The sequence below is a fragment of the Trachypithecus francoisi genome, unplaced genomic scaffold, assembly GCF_009764315.1.
Source record: "Trachypithecus francoisi isolate TF-2019V2 unplaced genomic scaffold, Tfra_2.0 Lachesis_group2, whole genome shotgun sequence".
NCBI lineage: Eukaryota > Metazoa > Chordata > Mammalia > Primates > Cercopithecidae > Trachypithecus > Trachypithecus francoisi.
The window spans coordinates 68,167,406-68,193,465 of NW_022681465.1; the positions used below are offsets into that span (position 1 = coordinate 68,167,406).

A 26,060-nucleotide genomic window follows, 5' to 3' on the forward strand; every position below is an offset into this window, starting at 1 on the left:
AGTCCCTTAATGTCAGTTAAGTTGCTTTTACTCATCTCTGTAATTTCTGAGCCTGGCATGGCAACGGGAAACAAACAGGTGCTCATTGAATTCAGTTTACCTTGATCTCTTTTTCCCTTTAAATGCCTCTCTTCACTCTTAGTGACATTTAATCACTTATCATTTGTGTGATTCTGTTTCTTACGTATGACTTTTGTCTCCTCCGATAAATAAGAGAACATCTTGAGATTAAAAGGCATTATTTGTACCTTATCTTTCCGTAGAGAGCCCGGCAGTTTCTGAATACATACACAACACCTTATGCCTAATTAAATATCACAGTTTAAGTATATTGAATTCATTATCCCATTTTTGAGAAGAGGACATTCCAGAACTCCTATTTTTAAAGACTGGCAGCTTTAAACTACATGTTAGAGAGAAGTTAGAGAGGGAAATATGTAATAAAAAGCTTTTTTTCTTGGGCTAACAAGGAATTAATGGAGTGAAAGAATTAGACAACAAAATTTAGATGCTTAAAATGTATAGTCCAAAAAAGCAAGCTGAACTGTGAAGAACAGCATTTCACATTGACCATATTAAGCCAAAAAGAACTGCCTAGGAAACTCTAATAGCTTCAAGAGGGCAGGAATGGGCGGAGGCCCATAGGTGAAGCCAAGACTGGTTTGTCAGTATTGATAACATCACAGAGGTTATGAAGCTTTAGTCAATATCTCTATTGAAAAAATCAACTCAAACTTGAGCCTTTCCATAGTTTTTCTAGTCTTGGAAGCAGCCTCCCAGTGCAGACTTACTTCCCTTCCTTTGATTTTCCTGGAAAGCCAGCTGCATGATGTCAGGAGACTCTTGCTGCCCTCGCCAGCTGTGACACTATCCCTGACCTCCATCTCTAATTAGATGAGGGAAAAACCAACCACACTGCCATCAAGGATCCAGTTAGGGTCCCAGAAAAGAATCTTCAACTTGTATTATTGTCAAACCTCATTTAACTGGAATGCTTTGGACAACTGAAAGGTTTTGGACAATGGAATTTCTGGCTAATTATAATTTATTAATTGACAGTCAGAAAACCCTGATTTTGATAACTCCAATTACAAGTACTGAACCATTAACACCTTAATAATCACATGTTAGTGATTGTGAATCAGTGATTAAGGATTGAGTCTCTTTAGGGACAATATGGGACTTGTCAATGCAGCGATTAAAGTGCAGGAAATTGGATGAATCTGTATTCAATTCGACATCCACCATCTACCATGGACATTACTTTTTTTTTTGGTGACATATACATAACAGAAAATTTACCTTTTGAACCATTTTTAAATGTACAGTTCAGTGGCTTTAAGTATATTCTGTTGTTAGACAACCATCATTACCATCCATCCCTCTCCAGTTTTTCCATCTCCCCAAACCCAAACTTTGTACAAATTAAACAATTTTTCCCATTTCCCTTTTCCTCCCCTACTCCCATCCTCTGGAAACCAGAGTTCTACTTTCTGCCCCTGTGAACTGTACTACACAAGGTACCTCATGTAAATGGAATCATACAGTATTTGTCCTTTTGCTACTGATTGCTTTCACTTAGTATAACATCCTCAAGATTCATCCATTTTGTAGTACGTGTCCAAATTTCCTTTGTTTATAAGGCTGAACAATATTCCGTTGTATTGTATATGTGACATTTTATTTATTCATTTATGGACAGGAAGTTACTCTTTAAATCTCTATGTCACAATTTACTGATCTCTCTCTCTTTCTATTTCTTCCCCTCTCTCTTTAAAAAAGAGAATGAAAAAATAATTGATAAAAATTTCTTAATTGAATTCTGCTTTCTTGTCACTTTGTTCTAGTGGGTGAGTAACTAGGCAGCCATTTCACAAGGTGAGGGTGAGGATAAAACAGCCAGGCTGGTTAAAGACAAGGCTGTCCCTAATCAGAATTAAATAAACTTTAACTGAAAACAAGAGGAATTAGAGTTTTGATCTATTATGGACCTCATCTCTTTAGTTGCAGATAGGACTGAAGAAAACAGAATAATAATACTGTGACTTTACTATGTGGCAAGTAAGGTGCTTGACTCCTTTCTTACAGCAATTATGTGAGTCTGACTTTAGATAAAATACCAAATAACTAGGAGACCCTAGATGGATATCCAAGTGTCTTGAGCTCCAAACAAGTGCTCTACAATACAAATAAGTGAGTCACAATGCAAGTCACATAAGTAATTTTCAACTTTCTACTAGCCAAATGAAGAAAAGGAAAAAACAAGTTAAGTAAATGTTAATACTTTTCCTAGTTCAAGATAATCCAGAATATTATTATTTCAACATGTAATCAATATACCTTATTAGTGTGATAGTTCACATTCTTTTTTATCATATCGAGTCTTTGAAATCTAGCCAGCACATCTCATTTTGTATATAGCACATTTCAAGCTTCCATCGCTGCATGTAACTGGCAGCCGCCATATTGGCCTGGACTTCTCTAGACCAAAGTGTTCTTTCTTTCACCGGAAAGTGCGTTCATGTGGCTCTCTGTGTTCAGTCTTTCCCTTTATACTTTATGTGTCAGTAGTTCTCTGATTTTCTAACCTTTTTACTTGTCAGGTACCGTCATAGAAGAATGGCTGGCTTATTACCAAAAGGGTAGTAAGCCTTATTACCAAAAGGGTAATTTTTCTCTCCTTGATTTTGCATGTTTCCCTAGGTCTACTTTTCTGCCTTTTAAACAACCAAGAAATCAATGAAAACTCAAATTGCGTAGGTTTATATTTCTCAGTAATTATATAGGTTACTGTGTGATTGCTCTTGCTAGAGGAGCAATTTAGATGGTCGGGAGAATAGCCCTTAGTTTTTATGTTATGAGGTCAGACATTAATAAAAGAATTGGAGAAGAAATTTGAATTTTTAAATTGCTTTGGGCAGTATGACTGTTTTAAGAATATTGATTCTTCCTATCCATGAGCATGGAATGCTTTTTCATTTGTTTGTGTCATCTTTGATTTCTTTGAGCAGTATTTTGTAATTCTTGTGATAGAGATCTTTCACCTCCCTGGTCAGCTGTATTCCTAGGTGTTGTATCTTTTTTGTGGATATTGTGAATGGAATTGCATTCTTAATTTGACTCTCAGCTTGGATGTTGTTGGTATATAGAAATGCTGAATTTTGTACATTGATTTTGTATCCTGAGATTTTGCTGAAGTCATTGATCAGATCTAGGAGACAGTGGGATTTTCTAGCTATAGAATCACATCATTTGCAAACAGAGATAGAGTTTGACTTCCTCTCTTCTTATTTGGATATCTTTTATTTCTTTTTCTTGACTGATTGCTTTGGCTAAGACTCCCAGTACTATGTTAAATAGGATTGGTGGGAGTGAGCATCCTTATCTTGTTCTGGTTCTCAAGGGGAATGCTTCTAGCTTTTGGTCATTTGATATGATATTAGCTGTGGATATATCATAGGTGGCCCTTTATATTGTATGGTATGTTCCTTCAATGCCTAGTCTGTTGAGGATTTTTAACATGAAGGGATGTTGCATTTTATCAAAAGCTGCCTCTGCATCTATGGAGTTGATCATGTGTGTTTTGTTTTTAGTGCAAACAGAACATTTTAAAAGCTGAATGAATAAAATACTATTTTTATAATAAGTTGGCATGTAGGACATTGTATTTTTATGAAATTAGATAATTAGAATGAACTGTAAATATGCTCATGTGTACACAGGTATGCAATAAACTTGTATATATGTAAATATAGCCATATGTAAATATGATCTCTTTCATGTTCTTTAAAATTGAAGTCTCATCAGTATGGAATTACTTTGTTGCTGTCTGTTGAAAGACAGAGCAGATGGTTTCTCAGGGTCTCTATGATATCTTCTCTAATTATACAGAATTTTTACTCTTGACTTTGAGCTTGATTATTGTTGACTCACCAACTTAATATTTGTCAATCTGGGAGTATGGGAAGAACTTAAATCTATTTATGCCTTGCAGTCAAGTTGGTGAAATGAAATATCAAGCAGTTATGTGTGAGCTGGGTGTAGCAGTAACAGAGATATTTGAATTGCAGGCTTCCAACTAACAGACTTGCTGACCCTTTGATGACAGTGGAGAGAGTGTTACTAAATAAGCAGTCCAGTGGGAATCACCCAGAATTTTCTTGTTTCATTTAAAAGTACATATGAGGTTTCCAAGCATAAATAGTGTCCACTTTCCCTCTCAACTAAACCTTGGAACCCTCAGTTCTCTTAAGAAGATATGCATAGGACTCATGGGACTATTTTCTCCAGAACAAGAGTAAATATGTGACTTCTCTGAAAATACTATTTTTGGAAGCCATTGTGGGAAATCAGTCTTATTCCTATGTTAACAGACTGAAGGTAGTAAAAGAGAACTCACTGTTTATTTATACGTAATCAACTTGCTGATCTGAGGGGACAGATCAAATGCTGTCACTTGGAGATGAAAGCAGCTCACTCCTAGGATTATGGACTCTGAGAAGAGATAGTGCCTCCAAACATGAAGGGGAGAGTTAAGTCATCATGTCACTTACTTAGGATAATATGGGTTTGGGGTGGCAGAAAATCTCACATAAGATTGATTTATTTAAAATATTGTTACTGAGTAGAAGGAATTATTCTAAGTGCTGGGGGTAAAAGGAGTGAACAAAACAGACAAGACAGCCCTCTTCTATTCAAGTTGAAAAATACTTTTATTTTTCTCACATATAAATGGAATTTGGAAATAAAACATCCCAGGTTTTATCTCCATAATCAGGAACCCAGCCTCCTTTTATTGTCTGTCTTCTATATTATTCCATCTTCTTCAACATCTGGCATCCACTTTGTTGAAACCATCCACATTCAGGCCAGGAAGGAGGCAAAGGAAGAGAAGAGGCTCTGCCTTCCCTTTAAATTCTGAAAGTTACATGTAGCCCTTCCCCTTGTGTCATATTGGCCAGAATTTAACGGCAAGGGGGGCAAGGAAATTTAGTCTATATTCTAGGAAGCCATGCACCCAGAAAAAAATCAAGGAGGAAGAGAGGAAGAACAAATATTGAGGACAACTGGCCGTCTAACACAGTCATCATAAAGGAAGGCACAAATTGCCTCAGGCATGTTCAGTATTTGACCTGGTAAGTTTTAAGGACTTGATACAAACAACAGAGAAGGGTCTAGGCCAGTGGGGTAGGGACACTGAGAGGGGTCTCACCTTAGGATAGTCCAGATCTATTTAGACAGCACTAATTCATTTTTTATTCTTAGGTCAATAGTTAGCCTTAGGTTGGTATGAATGTTAAGAAAAGCCTCTCAAGCAGTTTGCACTATATTTATTGAGCACATACTACACTTGTAGGTCTTAGTCAGTAATCTCTAAAAGTGCTGCCAGGATGTGTAAGGAGGTAGACATGGAGTTCCAGCATGGTCTTGTCTTTGGAAGGTCCTTTTCTTGTTTCATTTAAAAGTACATATGAGGTTTCTAAGCATAAATAGTGTCCACTTTCCCTCTCAACTAAACCTTGGAACCCTCAGTTCTCTTAAGAAGATACACATAGGACTCATGGGACTATTTTCTCCAGAACAAGAGTAAATATGTGACTTCTCTGAAAATACTATTTTTGGAAGCCATTGTGGGAAATCAGTCTTATTCCTATGTTAACAGACTGAAGGTAGTAAAAGAGAACTCACTGTTTATTTATACGTAATCAACTTGCTGATCTGAGGGGACAGATCGAATGCTGTCACTTGGAGATGAAAGCAGCTCATCTCCATCAGGACCAGCCCTAAGTAAATGCTAGTATGACTCCCTGCTGGTCCATCACCTATCTTTCCACAGATGGAAGATAACTCCGTTTTCCAAGAGACCTCTCTTCCATGTCTCGCCTGCTTCCCTAGTGGTTCTATTTAACTAACAGTATTTCTGGTCCGGCAAGATGGAAACTGTCCTTAAGACCAGGGAGAACCCTAAGAAGAAAGCATTGTGTTCCCACTCTATGGTTCCTGGATAAGACTTTGCTCCCCTTCATTTCCATATAGATCATCATAGAATGACAGGCTTATAACATGAAAAGACTTTAATATTCATTGAATCTCACTTCCTTCCTGAGCTAGTATCCCCTAAAAGTTGTATTTTTTCCAGCGATGTTCCTCAGAATACTAGGTATTAATGGGACCTCTAAAAACAAAGTGAGATTCATTGTCTAGAGAGCTTTGTAAACATGTACTAAATTTCCCAGCAGGAGAGTCACAATATAGATAGTCTTTCTTTTATAGGCTGGTAGAAACTTTATACCCTACATGAAATGTAACTGTGCAGGAGTAAACTCTTTTTGAACCCTTGCAGCAATGGCCAGCTCACCATTGAGGACATGGACGTAGAAACTGTAAGAAATGTTTTGGGAGGCTTGGGTGAAGCGTGAAAGTCCCAGAGTTATTCCCTAGTCCTCAGTCATGAAGCTAAGGGAAGTGTGTCAGCAGAGTTCTATCGATGTCTAAGCATGCTGGGACTCATTATCCACTTGGTTGATTACTTCATTTTTTGTTTATTTTACTTCTGCCCCCAGCAGCCTCCTCCACATCTGGTCTTCATTGTGAGAAATGCATCAGCACATTTCTATGAGAGAGTGTGGAACGGAAAAAAGTGTGTGGGGTCAGACCTCAAATCAGTGGAATTACTTTGTATTACAAATGTTAAATAGATAATGAACAAAATAATAATGGATTTAATATAAATTTAATGGATTTAATATAAATCCATTATTATATCTAATATAAATGTATAAATAATGGATTTAATATAAATTCATTATAAATTCTCGACTTATTCAGATTATTGACTCTCTGGAAGGATTTTCAAACATACTTTTTACTTATATTTGATGTAATTATGTTGGTATTTTGGGAAGAGTCATGTGTCCCAAATGATCTACCATTTCCATCTTTTTGATGTATTCTGAATGAAGTGAGTGCAGTGTCAGGCAGGATCATCCAGCCTTTGGGAATACATCTCTTTCTTTCTTTTTTCTTTTTTTTTTTTTTTGTCCATACCCTTAAGCTGGGATGTACTTTTTTGGGGGATCTAGCAGTTTCTAACACTTAGACTCAGGTTGCTTTCTTTCTTTAAAGGCAGCTGTTTGTACTTCAACAGTGGCCAGTTTTAAGAAACGAATAGTCTGTTACTTAAGTGTAAAAAAAAATTCTTTGTTCACAGTTAGCAAGGTAAACTTTTTGTGGAGTGAAAATGAGCTTCCTATGGAGACCCTTCAAATCTACCCAAAGCTGGTCTGGGGAGTTGGGCCCCTCGGGCTGCTCAGCCGTTGTTGCTAATGGATGCACGCACCTGCACTGGTGTTCGACTCTGCTGGGGAAGGCCACAATGACCTGCCAAGAAGAGGGTCTGGGTGCAAGTGTGTGGTAGCCCTAAGTAAATGCTAGCATGCAGCAGATAGCTCACAATTATGCCTTGGCAGTGGAAAGGTGTGTTTGCCCAACTCAGAGAACACTAGAACTGGAAGAACCCCAGAGATGGTGTGATCTGGTGGTTTAAAGATGCGCCATGTGGAATCCCCTTTGGGGCCACCCACCACACTCCATGACCCCAGCAACTTTGGGGTTCATTCTCTTCTTTACTTTTTGCATAATTTTTGTATGAACGAAAGATTCCATGACTCACAAAAATAGGAATTCGATTCAGTTTCTTCATTAGACAGGGGAAGAGATAGTAATATTTGTCCAAGGTCACAGGTGGTTTGGGCCAGGCCAGTAGGCATGGGGAGTGAGCAGCTATCAATAGTGGGCCTGGATAGGACCTATTAGTCTTAAGATGCTTTCCTTCTTTTTTCCTGATACTGTCTCTCCAGCCCTCAACCCTGGGTCCAGAACATCTTCCCTGAGTAGCACTTGCTGAGTTATATAAAGAACAGAACATTGTCTCCAGAAATCTAGTATCAAAAGGTCACCTACCTCCTACTGCACTCCTGGACAAATGTCCTTCATGCATTGCTGAAGACTGGTGGGGACTTGGAGAACTAGGACTCAGCTGGTTTGGGGTCCAACTTCTTCTATAGATGATTTTTTTTTTTTGAGTTGATCCTTTCCATTCCTCATGCTGAAAATTTTAGGCAGGTGATCCCAGAAATCCCATCCCCATCTCCATGCTGCTAAGTTAAATAAGATTCACACTAACCCAGCTAAAATGCTGGTCCTGCTGCTTACTAGCTATGAGACTTTGAATAAACTCTGTAATCTCTCTGGGTCTCAGCTTTCTCATTTTAAAATGGCAATAAGATTTACTACATGTTTTTATTGTGAGAATTAAGAAAAATGATCAAATCCAAGAGTGTTTAGCACCAGTTGGGCTCTTGATAGGCACTGGATCCCAGGTGGCTGTTAGTGGCTCTGTTGCTGTGTTGTTGCCCAGGTGTCATGTTTCAGAAACTTTGCAGAGGTGGTGAGAAAGGTGGGACAGTTAGGGTACTAGGTCTCACTTGTCTGGAAGCTGCAGGGTGTGGGCTGGAGAAGATCAACTTGAGAAGGTCATCTTGGGAGAAGCTGGACCTCAAACAAGGCAGTAGTAATTAGTGGCCAATTTCCAGTTAGTGGTCAAGCTGCACTGACTGGGCAGAAATCCTTCTCTGTTGGAAATCTGATATAAGGTTGTAGAAGAGAATCCAGATGAGGGAAGGGTTAGGCTGGAGGCAGAGCCTTGAACAATTTTCTAAGTGGAATAGACAGCCTCCTTGCTCAAACTGGAAACTACTGGCACGTTAAAAAGCACTCCTGAATGTACTGGAAACTTTGTAATTTCCAGAGTCTTCCGCCATCTGTGTTCACTTTCTTTGCTCCCTAGCACTACTCCAGGTTCCTCCGTGTGGCTTCATCAAGATATGATCCTTGCCTGGCTGCAGTGGACACTGACTCAGAGATCAGCAGTAGGTGAAGGCTCTGCTACCTGCAAAATCCCTAAAGAGAGAGAGCTTTGTGAAGAGCTGCCTGCAGTACTTGGGGAAGGAAAAAGTACTCAGTAAATTGCATTTTCCAGGGATCTTCTAGGACTTCTGTTCTGTTAGTGCTCAGACATACTGAACACCTCAGCCAATGCCGGACAGACATCTGTACTCTGTTAGCTTCCATTTAGGAAAGTCAGTTCTCTGTGTCCTCTCTCAGCACTGGAAATTTTCCTTACTTAAGCTGCCCATTTGGCTGGATTTCTCTGCTTGAAAAAAGCACATCATGGTCTCAGTGGGGATAATTCCTTAAATGAAAAAAGTCATCAAATGGAAAAAATTGACAAACCTGGCAGTTCTTTGTGTATGGTTCATACATTGGTTCTGATTCATCTTCAGTTCTTCGCTCGTGCATTTGGTATTTACTGGGTGCCACTTTTGCCTGTTATGGTATTAGGATTGGGGCAAAGGCCAAAGAAGATGTTTTTCTAGCCCTTTAGTTGCTTAAAGCCTAATTAGAAAGCTCCTTAAATAACAGGAAATTATAGCAATATAAAAAGTACTCAGATTGAAGTGTGGCCAGAAGCTATGCCAGCTGAGAAGAGGGATCTCTAAACGCAGTGATGTGTATGATGGGGAACAGTCAGGCGAGCTTCCCAGAATCATCAGCCCCTCACCTGACCCAAAGAACTAGCTGTCTTTGTCATCAGCTTTGGAGATAAATGTGTAGGGCTGGTTTCTCGTACTTTCTGAAATTGCTTAGTAGAAACAATTCTTCCATCAAATCTGAGATTTCACTAGAACTCTGCAGAGTCAGTCTACATATATACAGTCCTCTCCCCCAGCTCAGTCCTGTCAAGGCCCAGTTCAGATCCTACCACTTCCGCAAAGCTTCCGGCACTATCTATAATATAACTGATATTTCTCTTTGGGAATTACTTGAACCCCAATGATGGCAATTTTTCTTGTGTTTATGTCTCATCACCCAGAAATAGATTGGTTGTTGCGTAAAGTCAAGGATCACGTCACACACTTCTTTGTCTCTATTCAGTAAGTCAGGCATTGCCCAGAAAACCTATTGTATAAATGTTTGTTGTTGCTGTAGTGAAATCACACAGATGACTGAATCTGTCATTTACTATGTGACTTTAGGACAATTACCTAATCTTTTTGAGCCTCAAGTTCTTCATCTATAAGATGGTGATCATAAGAGGGCTTATCTCATAGATTTCTTGGCACAGTTAAATGAGGTATGGTGCTATGTGCTTAGTATAGGACCTGAACTTTAATAAGTGCTTAATGTAGGTTTTGTTGAAAAAGTTTACATAGATGCATGCCTTTAGCAGACCCCATCTCTCATTTCCATATTTCCTCCTATATGACTGTTTACTACTGAGTAACTACCTATTTGCTGAAAAAATGAAAGTAACTTGGACTTTAAAGATGTCTTTAAAAAAAAAAAACTTGTGTCTTAGTTAGCTCAGGCTGCTATAACAAAATGCTAGAGATTGGGTGTCCTAAACAGCAGAAATTTATTTCTCACAATTCTAGAGACTGGAAGTCCAAGGTCAAGTCCAAGATCTTTCTCTCTCTCTCTCTCTCTCTCTCTCATATATATACATATACACACACACACAAACAGTGCCTATATAGAGAAAGAGAAAATAAATATATATAACATATATTCAGTGCCTATATAGAGAGAAAGAATAGAGAGAGAGAGAGAGAGAGGAGAGAGAGAGAGAGAGAGAGAGAGATGTATATATCTTCCTGCTGTGTCTTCATCTGTCTCCTCTCTCTGAGAGAACGAGAGGGCTCTGATGTCTCCTCCTTTTCTTATAAGGACACTAATCCCATGATGGGGGCTCCACTGTCACAAATTCATTTCAGCCTAACTGCCATCTAAAGGCCCCACCTCCAAATACCATTACCTTGGGGATTAGGGCTTCAACATCTGCGTCTGGGCAGGATGCAAACATTCAGTACCTAGCAACTCTCTTTGTCAACACTGAGGGATAAAAGGTAGAAAAAGGGAAGAGTAAAGAAGAAGTAAGTAAAGAAAGACAGGACTGCCGGGCGCGGTGGCTCAAGCCTGTAATCCCAGCACTTTGGGAGGCCGAGACGGGCGGATCACGAGGTCAGGAGATCGAGACCATCCTGGCTAACACGGTGAAACCCCGTCTCTACTAAAAAATACAAAAAACTAGCTGGGCGACGTGGCGGGCACCTGTAGTCCCAGCTACTCGGGAGGCTGAGGCGGGAGAATGGCGTAGACCCAGGAGGCGGAGCTTGCAATGAGCTGAGATCTGGCCACTGCACTCCAGCCTGGGATGCAGTGCGAGACTCCGTCTCAAAAAAAAAAAAAAAAAAAAAAAAAAGAAAGGACTAAGGGAAGCAGAGAAACTACTTCTTTTTTCTACATGTTTCTCACCCATGACAGCTTCCTGCTAGCACCTAACAGTAGATATCTGAGGGTGAGGACAGAGGCTGCAGCCAGGAGCACAGGGTTCTGCTTTAATGAGGGGCTGTGCACCGCACAGTCTTTGCCTGCTGAGGTGAGCTGAAGCCTCTGTGAGGGGACCGGCACCCAAGGGAGGGAGGCTGAGCCTGCAGGGGCCAAGGGAGAAGAAGGGCGAAGGCCTCAAGAGCTTTGTGAGGGCACTGGGTGAGAAAACTCTCTGCCAGTCACCCCCACACACAAGGTCAGGGCGGCGCGGAGCAGCCTCCTGGTTACAGCAGACCTGTCCCGCCCAGCAAGATAGGAGGGGCCTGAGAGAAAGATGGGACCGAATCCACATTGACGTGATTCCTGTACTCAACCCAACCTGTAACAGCCCTTTCAGAAAACACCAGCCCACGTGGGCTCAAAGGAGGCTGGCTGCTTGGCTTATCTAGAGACATCTGAAAGCAGATAGTGATTTGAAAACATTCGCATGAGATTCAAAACAGGGACAAAAGCTGATGGGGGAATGAGGGAGGGGGTTTCAGAAAGTTAGAAACCATTGATAAAATCTTGATATTTCTGACGGAATTGATGCTTCCCCATGCAAAGTGAGTGGAGAAGGAAACTAGAAAATTGTTCCATTCAGATGAGGGGTTAACCATCTCCCCGTTTTTAAATCTTCACAGGACTTCCCTCCAAAGTTTACTTAATCCCAGATTATTTCTCAGAAGTGTTATATCAAAGTACAGCATTATTATTTTGAAGCAAAACTCACAATGCTAGAGTTTGAATTTATTTAGACCTATGATGATGTATCATTTCTTTTGTCAGTATCACCAAACGTGTTCTAACTTCATATGGACAGTGAAACTGAGGAACCAGGAAGGGTTACACACAAATCGATGTAAGCAACTCCCACAGCCTAGAGAGCACCAGGGGAGAGGGCAGGATATGGTGTTAGTTGTTCCAACTCAGGTTCTGAGGCAGGGCCTCAGGAGGGGGTGTAGTTCTAGATGTTTCAGAGAACAGGACCAGAACTAACAAGGAGGAATGACGGAGAGGCAGGTTTCAGGTCAATGCCGTCGAGAATTTCCCAATAGAACAAGATGCCCTGTGAGTTGTTGAGTGTCCCCTCCTCCTGCTGAAGTATTCAAGTTCAGACTGGATAACCATTACCCGAGATTAGGAAGGGGACATGAGGTTTGCCACTCTGCTTCGATGTTCTGCCCCTGCCAGGGTCCCCGGGTGCAGATGAGGGAGAGGCAGGAAGTGTTCGTGGCTGTGATCCTGATAGGAATCTTCAAAGACCCAGGCGCTGCCCCTGTATCAGCCCAGGCTTCTTTCTTTACTCTCTTCTGGTCAACCTGTCTTTCCTTGGCACCCTAAGCCATTCTGAGCCCACTGGAACTTTTTACACTTGACTTCCACTTGGGTTAAGTACTTGCTTCCTGATGTGTGAGGTAGCCTTTTATTCATTATGGTTTTGAACAGACCTCTTTCAAGTTGGAACGTGCTCCCTCCTTACAGTATTCTGGGATTTTGAGAATGGTTCCGTGAAGCTACTGTCTGACTTTCTTTATCATTCTATAGCCTCTCCTAGATTTCATCTTCCAAACCATGGCCCTCATATATCAAATCCTTTTCACACTAAAATCTGTTAGTCACCTTGATAATTTTGCTGTCCTTCTTTGGATCTTTTCCACCTCTTTTTGTGCCATCTTCAAATAGAATGCCTGGAACCTTCGGCAGGTTTTCAGCTTATATATACTACGGTTTTATACATGTTTACTCTGTAGGAAACAGTGTGGTGTATATTTTTTTAAATGCATGATTTTAGGGCATGGAAAATACTGAACCTTTTACTGACTGATGGGCTGTGCAGCTTTGGGAAAGTTATTTAATCAGCCACTTTGAGCATCAATTTCCACATTTGCAAAATGGAGAGAAGAATATGTACCTTAGTTATTCATGAGGATAAACAATGTGGCATTTAAAAGCCAGGCATATTGCCTTGCACACAGTAGCACTGAATAATTTAGAGGAGAAGAAGAAAGAGAAAGTTCCCATTGTTGATTATGTCTTTTCAATAGAGGAAGACATCATTTAATGTAGTAGGTAATAAACATTTTTATAAAGTACTTTTTGAACCTCTCTGTAAGATTCAAATTTCTCTTGGTCATATTTATTTAAATTGGTCTATTTCAGTCATGTATGTAAAGACATTGCATTTATATTATTAAAGTAGATTAAATTTATGGCCTTGCATCTTTACAAACATAAGTAGATAATATATGAGACATATACAGTGGTAGACCATTGTCTTCTGTTTACTGTTTAGATAGTGTTAATATCTCCCAGAAGCAAGAGCTATGGTGGGAGAAGTGGGAGAGGCACAACTTGCCAAGCAGAAGCCTCTCTCGGCGTTCCATCAGCAAGGAGAGATGGGTGGAGACACTGGTGGTGGCCGACACAAAGATGATTGAATACCATAGGAGTGAGAATGTGGAGTCCTACATCCTGACCATCATGAACATGGTATGCCGTACTACATGGGGGCTGGGGCAGCTGGTGAAGAGATATCATTAGAAATGCTTACATGGGGCTGGGCGCGGTGGCTCACGCCTGTAATCCCAGCACTTTGGGAGGCCAAGGTGGGTGGATCATGAGGTCAGGGGTTCGAGACCAGCCTGACCAGCATGGTGAAACCCCATCTCTACTAAAAATACAAAAATTAGCTTGGTGTGGTGGCAGGTGCCTGTAATCCCAGCTACTCAGGAGACTGAGGCAGGAGAATTGCTTGAACCCAGGAGGCCGAGGTTGCAGTGAGCCGAGATCATGCCACTGCACTCCAGCCTGGGCAAAAGAGTGAGACTCCATCTAAAAAAAAAAAAAAAAAAATGCTTACATAAATAAGAAAGGCCTTTCTTTGGTCCTTTTAACTTATTTTTGTAAATATATATGTGAAACTAGTACCTGCCTAAGGATGAATATGGATGAAAATTAAGGATAAATTAGTCTTTCCCTTAAAATTGTATATGCTGGGAACATTGTATCATTTATTAGTTATATATTTCTAGTAGGTATTTACCAAGTGACTCAATCCTTTTTGTGCAGCTTTGTCTCATCGGTTTATGTTAGTAAACCAAAGGGGTAAACTGAGGCCAAGGACTAGAACATAATTTCCTCAAAGTAGTTAGAAATATAATTGGAATAAAGTTAATGACTCCTAATTTAAAGCTTTCTATTTGCATTATTGATGTTGTCTGCCTTCAAGAGGATGTTAGTCCTATTGAGATGGGAAAAGGTATTTGCCTGAGTAACTGATAATAAAAGAGGAGAACACTGTGGGCTGGGTTAAGAAAAGAAAAATGTTAATCCCTCAAACACACAACCAAGCAATCACCCTGAAAGATTGTCTGTAAATATTGTAATGTGGAATGAGCCATGGGCACATTTCACTCTTCTTAGCATACCACTAAACATTTCTGACCTATAAGAAAACCTTTATTTTATGTGCATTACAATGCTATTGTCTCCTCTGGTGTTTATTTATTATCTCTTCATGTGGAGCTAATGGTTTTCTATTTCTGACCCTAGGTCACCGGGTTGTTCCATAACCCAAGCATTGGCAATGCAATTCACATTGTTGTGGTTCGGCTCATTCTACTTGAAGAAGAAGAGGTAACATTTTCCCTTCACTATTCTGCTATATATCCTCACACTTCCTACCTCCTTTTTTCAGGGGAGTTCTTGGTAGACAAGAAAGAGGGTACCAGAAAGTGTTTGGAAGTCCATTGAGAAGGAAAATATTATTTCTGTGTTATTCTCTTGGGAATTCAGTGATACTGAGAGGGATATGGATATGGATATGGATAACATTTCCAAAATATACATAGTTGGAATCTCTTGACAGTCATTGCATCTAATAACATAAACATAAGACTCACCACAGTCACCAAAGATGTTCTACAAAAGAAATAGACTAAATCACGACATGGTTGGATGGTTTCAGTAACAGGTAAGAAAAACATGGAAATGTTGAACCTTTGATACTATTAATTTACTTCTTGCATATTTAACACAAGTCTCTCAGATTTGGGACTTCTTGTCTATCTGCACATTTACCTTTGGAGATTTCATCTATTTTTAGAGACTTACATTTATATAAATATAAGTCTTATATAAATGTAAGAGATTTATATGTCATCTCTCAGACTCTCAATTGATATCTCCAACCAAGACGTCTTCGTTGAGCTTCAGGCTCGTATCCAATTACTTACTTGAAATCTCCACCTGAATGTGTCAAAGTCAATTCAGTCTTGAAAACGTAATAAATCCAGAAAGGAACCTTGATTACTCCCTGCCTAAATCGTCTCAATTCTGCCGTCTCCATTCCCCAAATCACCACCTTACCCAACAGTACTATTATGCATTGGTTATGTAAGCCCAGGAGACATTCTTGATTCCTTTTATCATATCTTCCAATAACAAGGCCCACCGTGGTCTTACTTCTAAAATACGTCTCAAAACCACCTACTGTTCATCATCTCTGCAGTCATCACATTGTTTTGGCCTTATCATATCTTGCATAGGCTACTGCAGTGAACTCCCAAATGGTTGCTTCCTATTTTCAGCCTTGGCATCAGAATTCATTCTCCATGGAGGATCATTTTAAATGCAGCCATAATTGATCATTTTAAATACAAACTGAGGTGCTGCACTGCGCAAAACCCTTTAATGGCTTTCTGGTTCTTTTTAGAACAAATTCAAAATTTCTTACTGTGACCTGTGGAGACTTTCATGATCTTGCCTCCATCTGCCTTTCTGGTCTTTGCTTGTGTTACTCTCTTCCTTGTTTCCTACTCTCACACTCACTGTCTATGCACTTGTGGTTCCCAGTGCCTGAAACATCCCTCTCCTGGTTCTGCACATGACTGGCACATTCTCATGCCTCATGCCTCATGCTCCATAAATGCTCCATAAATGCTGCCTCTTCAGAGAGGTCTCAGTGACCAATTCATTCAAAGTAGACCCCTCTTATTGCTTTTCATCACAGAATGATGGCAGTCTCAGAATTCATCATGATTCTGTGTATTTGTTTACTCTTTTTTTGCCTATCACACCTCTACCAGAATGTGAATTCCACGAGGACGGAAGCCATGTGTCTCTTTTCTGTTAGATCCCCAACACCTAACACAGTGCCTGGGATACAAATGAATGAATGAAGTGAAATGTAATGAATAGTAGGACCAACCAACTGATGAAATGCCCTTGCAATCTATAGAGCTTAACCAGCAGCTGGGATATGTAAAGAACCGCATCATTCATCTCCCCATCAGCAAGAGACCTGCAGTCAAAATGCCAAGGGAAGGCTTATTGTTTTCTTGACAGGAAAAGTCTCCATGATCATGTGTGTTAGAAGTTTATTTTTAAAACAATCTGTGGAGTGGGGATCCATTTTTTCTCCTTTCCCCTGTAACCCCATCTCCCTCTGTCACCTGAAACATACTTTGGGTATCTTGGAATACCAATGGGTATGTCATTTCCCTTCCTGTGGTCTTTTATTAAGAAAATGTATCCAAAACTTGGAAAACAGGCAACATGAAAACTATATATCCTTTCAAGGTTTAAAGACACCTCTATGAAAATGTAACTGGTTGTTTACCATTGATTGGGGCACACATGTGGTAAAGTTAGATGTTGACATTGTAGTAAATGATAGGGTACAAATTGTTTTTGCCTAGTAGAGGTGAAAATGATTTGTGTACAGCAGAGAAGATAATTCTGAAGATGGTTGTATTGGTTGGTGGAACCAGACCAAGAAAAATTGATGTCTAATTTTGTATCTAACTTAGCAATCTCATTCAGCAGTTCTCCCCCACTGGCTATAGCTGCATCAGTTTTTTGCATCTGCCTTTGAACCAGCTTTGCCATCTAGCCTATCCCCTCATTAAGGAACCAAATTATCTTGCCTGTCTCCTCGCTAATGAGTTAAATACATCTTGAACATGTGCTCATTATATATTTATATGAGAATTGTGTTTTTGACTTTTTAAAAGCATGCTTTGATACTTTGGAGAAAAAATTTTCTTTGTCATACTGGTTGAACACATAGGCATTCCTAGATACAAATGTGAAGAAACATTTAGCATTTTCAGACCAAAAAAAGAAAAACAAAGAGAAAGCTACTTCTGGGAGTAAGAAGGAAAAATCCTTGGGTTTGAATTGCTGTCATATAAAACAGAAGGAAAAATCTTGACCCTCTGTAGTCCCAGCAGCACCACTGGTAGGATTTCATAATGTGGCTTCCACGGATCAGGCCCCTTTAAACTCCACATCTCTTCATTCCCGAGAAATAATGTCACCAGGGCATCTCCGTGGCATGTTGATGCCAGTGAAGTTGTTTGAAGGAGCTTGATTGGCCACTGTCCCCTGACTCCATCACAGTCACATTGTTTCTCCTCTTCTCTACCAAACTGGTTTTGCAAGTGTAAAGAGACACACATGGCTTGCTTCAGGAAGCCATGACTCTCTACCTCCCAGTTGCCAAATATTATCCTCATTCAAGCTTTTATGGAGTCTCTAATTGGTACAGGGTTCACAAGTTAACAGCAGAATTGCAGTCCACAATTCTCATTTTCCTAACTCCTAGGAAACGGCTCAAGCCATTCTTCACATGTGTGACTAATAAGCAGCCCAACAACAGACAGCAATGATTCCAGCCCTTAACTAATGTCACCATGGCAGGCACAGGAAGCAGAGTGTGAGATTCAGTGCTATGACTCCTTTGAGCAAGTTGACCTGAGTTCAACAACTCTAAGGAAGTTACATCATTGCTCCATGCCCATTTTTCTTAATCCATAATGAGAAGAGAGTTGTGGATCATTAGGCGTATGTCAAATCCTGTGCTAGCACCAGGGATGCAAATATGAACAGAAGTCCCATTTCCTGATTCTGAGGAACTTTGAGTCTACTGCACAAAAGCACAAACAGAAAATGCAAGTTAAGATTGGCATGACTATAAAAGTACTGCAATAGGAAAGGGTACTTGGATGTCTAAGATGGGATTTTAGAAAATAAAAAGGAATTAACTAGTGAGGAAGTGATATGGTTAGGCTAATTGAATCATGGGGGTGGTTTCCCCTTGTTGTTCTTGTGGTAGTGAGTGAGTTCTCATGAGATCTGATGGTTTCATAAGCAGCTATTCACCCTCTGCTCGGCACTTCTCCTTCCTTCCACCTTGTGAAGAAGGTACCTTGCTTCCCCTTCACCTTCCACCATGATTGTAAGTTTCCTGAGGCCTCCCCAGCCATGCTGAACTGTGAGCCAATTAAACCTCTTTCCCTTATAAATTACCCAGTCTTGGGCAGTTCTTTTATAGCAATGTGAAAATGGACTAACACAGGAAGGAAATTCCAGGTGGAGGGACCTGCATGGACAGTGGCTTTATTCTTAAGCCAGCACTATGCATATGACAGGCAGTGGACATATCACTGATATTGGACCACACAATGGGAGGTTAAGAAGTCTTGTTGTGATACAAAGGAAACAAAGTGATTGTGCTGGAGGCAGGAGAGAAAGCAGCCAATCAAAACCTGCCCATCTCCACTCGCACTTGAGTTTGTCCCGTGTTGCTCATGTCTGCACATGACATTATCCTTTCAGTTGCAGAAGCCAGAAATCTGGATGCACTGATGATACCTCCTTCTCTCCCTCCCATGTCAAGTCTGTTATCAGGTACTGACCATTTATCTGACCATCTCCATATAAATTGACCATTTATATCACTTCAATTAAAGCTACAGTTTTCTCTTTTCTGGACTATAGTGGTATACACTTTCTGGTCTACTCAAAACCAATTAAATTTCTTTTCATCTTGTTTCCTCAATGTAGTTAGGATAATCTGAAAATGGTAATCTGATCATATCCACCCTCCTGCCACCCCTTCTGCAACCGCCACACCTGGCTTAGTTTAGTCCAGTGGTTTTCTGATTCCCTTTCTCATCTCTCGCTATTCCTGCCTTTGCTCTTGAGAGGTAGCAATACTCTTATTCATCAGGGTTTTTCAAGGCCTGCCTCTGGTCTTGTTGTTGCCTGGACTGTCTTCTTGTCTTCACTTAGTTAACAACCTAATCTCTCAGATCACAACTCCAGTGTCACTTCCATGGGGAAGCCTTTCCTGACCCCCTTTCCTAGTAAGATTCTGTTATTGACTCCCATAAAACTGCATTTCTCATCCACAGCATGTTTCACAGTTGTAATCTTAGATCTATTTGATTGATACAGTTTCCTCAATTAGTATGTAAGACTTAAGAGCAGAAGTTGAGTTTGGTGTTGCTCACCGGTATATAATAGACCCTCAATAAATATTTGTTCAAATACTACATAGGAGAAAGTGTGCGAATGAGGCCAGCAGTCTGTCAGTGAACCAGGGCCAATGGCAACCAAGTTGCCATGGGCCTTGTGGCCACATAAGGACTTTGGATCTAATCCTGTGGGATACTCTAGATTATTCCAAACCAACAAATGGAATTAGAGAGATCACTCAGGCCCTGTGGAAAGTGTGTGAGGTAGGGAATCCCAAGACTGAGTCTCTGAGATAGATTCCTTTTATCAGTGACTTTCTATCACTCTTATCTTTCTTATTCTAAATACGTCTCATGGGTAACACTATTCGGGGCTTTATTTTTCTGAGGTGAGTTTCAAGAGACTTTGAGGTTAGGGTATACACAAAAGATGCAGCTTGTTTGTCAGTTACTGCCATCTAAAGACCACTATGGGATTTCATCACATTTTGAGAATAAATTGGAGTACTAGGTGTAAAACTCACTTTGGAACAATTTGGAGGCTTTCTCATAGGCTAGATAGTCATATTTCAAAGCAGTGGAAACTGAGGTAACTGAGGTACACAAAACCATGTTCTGAAAAGACATGTCAAACATATTAAGAAACCATGGGCCAAGAAAACAGACAGTGGGTTCAGATAGGAGCCAGCTTGCTCTCACTCCTGTCATGTCCCTGTCTATCCCTTAATTGAGCTCTTATTTTCATTTTATAGCCCCAATTCTATCCTTTTAATTTTCTCCTAGGACTTGGACTCAAACTTGACCTCTAAGCCCTTTCCATTTTAGACCAATTTGTTTGATGCCCCCTCCCCACTCCCCTCTTGCCCTGGGGTTAGGGATGGGATTAGACTCTTCCCTCCAATTCTTGTGAGCAGCTTGACACCGTGGAGAGTACCAGATTTATCATTAGTTCCACTCCTTACTAGCCATATAATTTTGGTAGGTTACTTAACTTGTCCATGTCTCCATTTCCTCATTTTGTAAAATAGTGATAATTATATGTATTTCATAGCATTGTCATGAGAATCAAAAGTCTTCATTCATGTAATACTTAGCATAGTATCTGGCTTGTAGAAACTGCTCAGTAAGTGTTACTTGTTAATGTCAGTCTTATACTTTTTATCATCATCATCGTCATTTAGCTCCCACAAAAACCCTGTAAGCTTATTAATACTATGCTCATTTCACAAGGACTTCAAAATCCTTGGAGGAAAATAAAAGACCTAAAGGACAAAATCAGGATCATAAGATGTTGGAGACTTCTTTTAAGAACAAGATAGAGACAAAACTGGAATAAGAGTGAGTTGGATGAAGCCAAGTAAATCCCATCCTAGGTGACTATGCCATCCAGCAGAGGAGTCTAATGGTGTTGGGCTGGCTTGAAGGTACAGCAGTAGGGCTGATAGCAGCAGGAAGGAGACGACCACTTTCACAAAGAAATTCTTCTTGGTGTACTGAAAGTGGTTTAGTGTTGAGTCTACTTTTTTTTTTTGGAAACTCTAGAATTAAAAGCCTCTTGATTTTAAAAATTTAGGCTGGTGGTTTACCCCTCCCCACAGCTGATGTGTGGGTCTGTATTGTTCTTTCAGGGTAAATATCAAAAATACTGGCAAAGAATTTTTAGACTTATTCTTTGTGTGTGTGTGTGTGTGTGTGTGTGTGTGCGCGTGTGTGTAAGACAGAACAGAGTCTTACTCTGTCAAGCAGGCTGGAGTACAGTGGCACATAGTTCCCTGTATCTTTGAATTACTGGCCTCAAGCCATCTTCCCACCTCAGCCTCCCAAGTAGCTAGGAATACAGGCACTTGCCAACATGCCTAGCTATTTTTTTAAAAAGATGGGGTCTCGCTATGTTGCCCAAGCTGGCCTTGAACCTTAAAAAAAGTATCCTTTCCTCTGGTAATCAGATAAGTTGTCCCTTAGACACATGAGAAGTTTCAGACTAAACCTTTTACAGCTTGTCTCTTCTGTCCTCATCCTCTTTCTTTCAGTAGCGTAAGTCTGACTAGCAGAGCATGGTCATATTGTGCATTGAGTCAAAAACTGCTATCAGAAATTCCAAGAGAAATCAATACAAGATTTTTTCATTATAGAGAGAGCTTACAAAGAGAGAGAACAATTTATAACAGAAGCATGTTCTTGCAAAATTATTTCCCATGTGGAGCTATTTTATGAGCTTTTTATGATTTCCCCTAGGTCAGCTTCCTGTCCCGTTAATTCACGTACACAAATGTATAGAAAAGGGGAAGTGGAAAGTGAATTGGATTAGCTTGAGAAGATGAAGTGGAAAAAAAAATAAACAAAAAGAGGAATCTATTTTTGTTTGCAAAGGAAATGAGGAAAAAATAGTGTGAATGGGGGTTTGTTTTGACATGCTCAAATAGTTTCCAGGATGCTTTATGGAAAATGTTTACCACAAGTTCCCTCGCATTTATTGTGAGCCATCATAGTCTCTCTGAAGTCCTGTTGCATTTTTTGTGTGCTTAGGGCTGCCTCATTTTAATCCATAACTAATTACTATTCTCAAGGCTCCTGCGATAGAGAGTGTTCTGTAAATTAAATGAGTGTTTCTTGGACTTAACCCCTTCTGAGACTTGGAGATTAAGATGTTGAAGAGGTTGAAAAAAATGTGCTCAATTACAACTTTCTGTGACATTTAATAGAAAAGACACTGTCCCTGAATTTGTGTTAAATGTCACATATTGCAGATGGAAGTTCTACACAGGGTCAAAGTATCAAGCTGTAGGTAATCATCAACCCAGTTAATTGTGCACTTGCTTTGTCTGCACGAGGAACTTTAAATAGGAATGGGAAGAAAGCAAGAAAGATTTTGAGAGTAGACTTAAAGCCCTAGCATTTTTTCCCCTCATCAATGACTATCTCTCAGGTTATTCTGGAATTACTCTTATAGCAAAACTGGAATATAAGAAGAATATCCTATGTTGAGATTTTATTTTACTGTTCAGCTTCTTTCCCTCTCTTTTACTCCTTCCCCAACAGCCCTGCTGCTAGAAATCTCAACAACCATGCAGACCTGTCCATATATTCAGGTGGTCCAACCTTAACGTGGTTCTCACTACTGCTTGATCACCTTTTCTCTGTTATCCTCCTTATTCCTGTCAAGAACTAGGCAGGGTCTGTGTTTTAGTCCATCACCTGCTGCTCCATTCTGTATAACAAAATAGCACAGACTAGGTCATTTATAAAGAACAGAAGTTTAGTTGGCCCATAGTTCTGGAGACTGGGAAGTCCAAGAGCATGGCACCAGCATCTGGTGAGTGTCATTCCATGGTGGAAGGCATCACATGGCAAGCAAGCATCCAAGATAGAGAGAGAAAATAGGACTGAACTCATCCTTTTCATCCCTTCAATAACAAACTCAATCCCGTGATAACCATTAATCCATTTACAAGGGCTCTTAATCACCTCTTAAAGGTCCTACCTCCCGATGTCTTTACATTGGCAATCAAATTTCAACATGATTTTTTGAGGGGACATTCAAGCCATAGCAATCTAAGATTTTACCCTGCTTGCAAGCTAACAAGTTAGTCTGCCATGCTTTTATGAATGCAATGCTGGCAGAAGACATAAAGATTCTGAGTCATAGACCAAGGACTTTATTGCTCACAGCATAATGGGACATGAGCATCGGTTTGCACCTGTCCCTCTTGTCCTATAAGTTGCACTGGGGTGTTGCAGGCAGCCCAAGTGTATGCTATGCATACAATGGGTTTTATCCCAGCTTAAGACCCCCAAAATAAGAAAGCCCCAATCCTTTAAAATAGATTGTAAGCAAACTTACTCAACTTTTGCCCCAGAGGAAGCCATCACCTTTATTATTATGGACATAAAGTAAATCTTTCCTTTTCCCTGGAAAAATGTTATCTTCTAAGGCTGTTCCCTTTACAACAACCTTCAAAGGATACTCCAGAACAAAACCTATGTCTTTGCTCAGATGATGTGCAGAAACATGAGACACTCATGTAGAATCTTCTACTAGCAGTTCCTATTACAGGCACTGGAATTATTATTGCAGATTTTCTACTGAATTCTCAAACTTCTGGCCTCTTTACTGCCCCTTCCCTGACCCATAGGAGAACATGCCCCTTTGTTAGTTTATCACAAAACCTCCCATTCACCTAGTCTTCACTTTTCCTGGCCTAATGGATATATTCTCTCCCTTTTCTCTTTTCCTTCATGGGTGGTGTGCATCCTCAGTTTTGTCAGTCAGTATACCTGCTGTAAACCAGGATATATTCAATGCCTGAGACAAGGAGAAGAATAAACCTCAATTCTTGTTCTGGAGGAGCTAAGAGGAAAACAGGCATACAATTTGATTATTACGACCTAGCACAGGAAGTGCTGTGAACCAAGTTTGAAGAAGGTATATTGGCAGGAACCTAAACCAGACTAGAGGGCAGGGAAAGCTTCCTGGAAATGCCCAAATTAAATCTTAAAAAATGAGTAGAGGTTGAATGGGTTAAAGGGGGTAAGAGAAAAAGGCAATCTAGGAAGAGGGAACATATAGAAGAAAGGAAGGTGTGTGGAAGTACATGAGGGGGATCTGAGGGAGTGCTAATACAAGCAGTTGTTGCTGGAGCATAAACTGTGAGGTTGCAAATGAAGGGAGAGCTTCCTGGAGGCTAGACTTCGAAGGATCTTGAGCCATGGGTCATGATATGGACAGACTTTTGATTTGATCCACCTGGCAATAGTGAGGAGGATGGATTTGAAAAGAGGCACGATATTGTAAACCAAGCATAAAACGAAGGTTTGGGCTAAGGACAGTAAGTAGCAAAGATTTAGAGGAGGTAAAATTAGCAGCACATGATGACAGATTGGGATGCAGGATATGGGAGGAGAGGGAGCTAACAAGACACTGGCATTTCTAGATTGGGCAACTGGACTCATGGTGGTTCCTGCAACCACAGAAGGCACAGAAGGAATCGCAGGTTGAAGTGGGAGGAAAGGATTTCGGGGATGCTAAGTTGAAAATACCTGTGGAGGTGACCATCAGGAGATTTAGGTTCATAAATTTGAACTCTGGGAGAGGTTTGGAATGAGATACAGATGTGGGAGCCAACAATCATATTTTGGAGTGATTTCCAAAACTATGACTGATTGAGAGTGAACTAAGCAATGAACCAAAGGAAAGGCAGAAGAAGAAGGGCTCACAGAGGAGCCTGGGAAGTGGACAGAGAGTAAGAAAAGGACAGAGGTAAGGATCTCGAAAGAAGAGGTTATCTGCTTTTCTGTTTGTCTCCTCACTGAGGGTAGGATTGTGAGGTTGAGGAGTAGAAATAAGCCATAATCATTCATTGGTTCATTGCTAAGTCTTTCCAATTATTCAAAGCAGAGTTTAGAGAAGTCTTCAATAGTTTGGAAACCACTAGTCCTAAACTCACAGCTGCAAACCTGTGTTCCAAGCCCTGCTCTGCCAATGCCTGCTTTGTGACTTGACTAAGGTACTGTCCCTCACTCTTTAAATGAGACTATTAAATGCATAATTCCTGGAGCCCTTCAGGGAAATGGGCTCTCAATTATGATGAAAACACTGGAGGCCGCATTTGGAATGCAACATCTGGAAGATGACTTTCTCCACAATGATGAAGGTGGGTCCTTGCTGATGCTGAATTTGGTTCAGGAATGTGGGAGACTGGACCTTTGTCAATATTCACTTTTTCCAAACAGACACACAGAGATTGGAATGTAAGATTTTCAAAACGGTGATTCAAGCCAATGTATAAAAGGACAATATTGAAAGATAGAGCTTTTCAGATCTGATAAAATCCCCCTTTCAACAGTGTGCCCTTGCCAGGGACTCTGTGCGCTAAGGGAGAACAAGAGCTCTATTTCTGCCTGTGTAGCTGCTTCAACTCTAATAAGCTTTTATATTCATGGCTATTTAATTAGGGATCTTAATTAACTTTAGTGTGGGTGTATCCATGTGTGAGTGTGTGGATGTAGAATAGCGTGGATGTGTGTGTGTATGTATATGGATGCGTGTGTATGTATGTGTGTGTATGTATGTGGCTCTGTGTGTATGTATGTGGGTGTGTGTGTATGTGAGTATGTGGGTGTGTGTATATGTGTGTGGGTGTGTATGTATGTGGGTGTGTGTATGTGATTATGTGGATCTGTGTGTATGTGTGTATGTATGTGGATGTATGTGTGTATGTATGTGGGAGTGTGTGTATGTGAGTATGTGGGTTTGTATGTGTGTGAGTGTGTGTGTATGTGGGTGTGTGTATGTATGTGGGTGTGTGTATGTGAGTGTATGTATGTGTGTGTGTATGTGAGTATGTGAGTTTGTATGTGTGTGAGTGT

The 26,060-nt window shown here is 40.3% G+C and overlaps 1 protein-coding gene across 1 annotated transcript in view; it reads left to right on the forward strand.

The window, feature by feature from the left end:
- The window catches only part of ADAMTS12 (ADAM metallopeptidase with thrombospondin type 1 motif 12), a 411,005-nt gene that overhangs the window by 215,377 nt on the left and 169,568 nt on the right, over positions 1 to 26,060 (forward strand). Inside the window, exons 4-5 of the mRNA XM_033179311.1 lie at positions 13,727 to 13,923; positions 14,986 to 15,069. Coding sequence (XP_033035202.1) covers positions 13,727 to 13,923; positions 14,986 to 15,069 — 281 coding nt within the window. The remainder of the gene's footprint in view (positions 1 to 13,726; positions 13,924 to 14,985; positions 15,070 to 26,060) is intronic.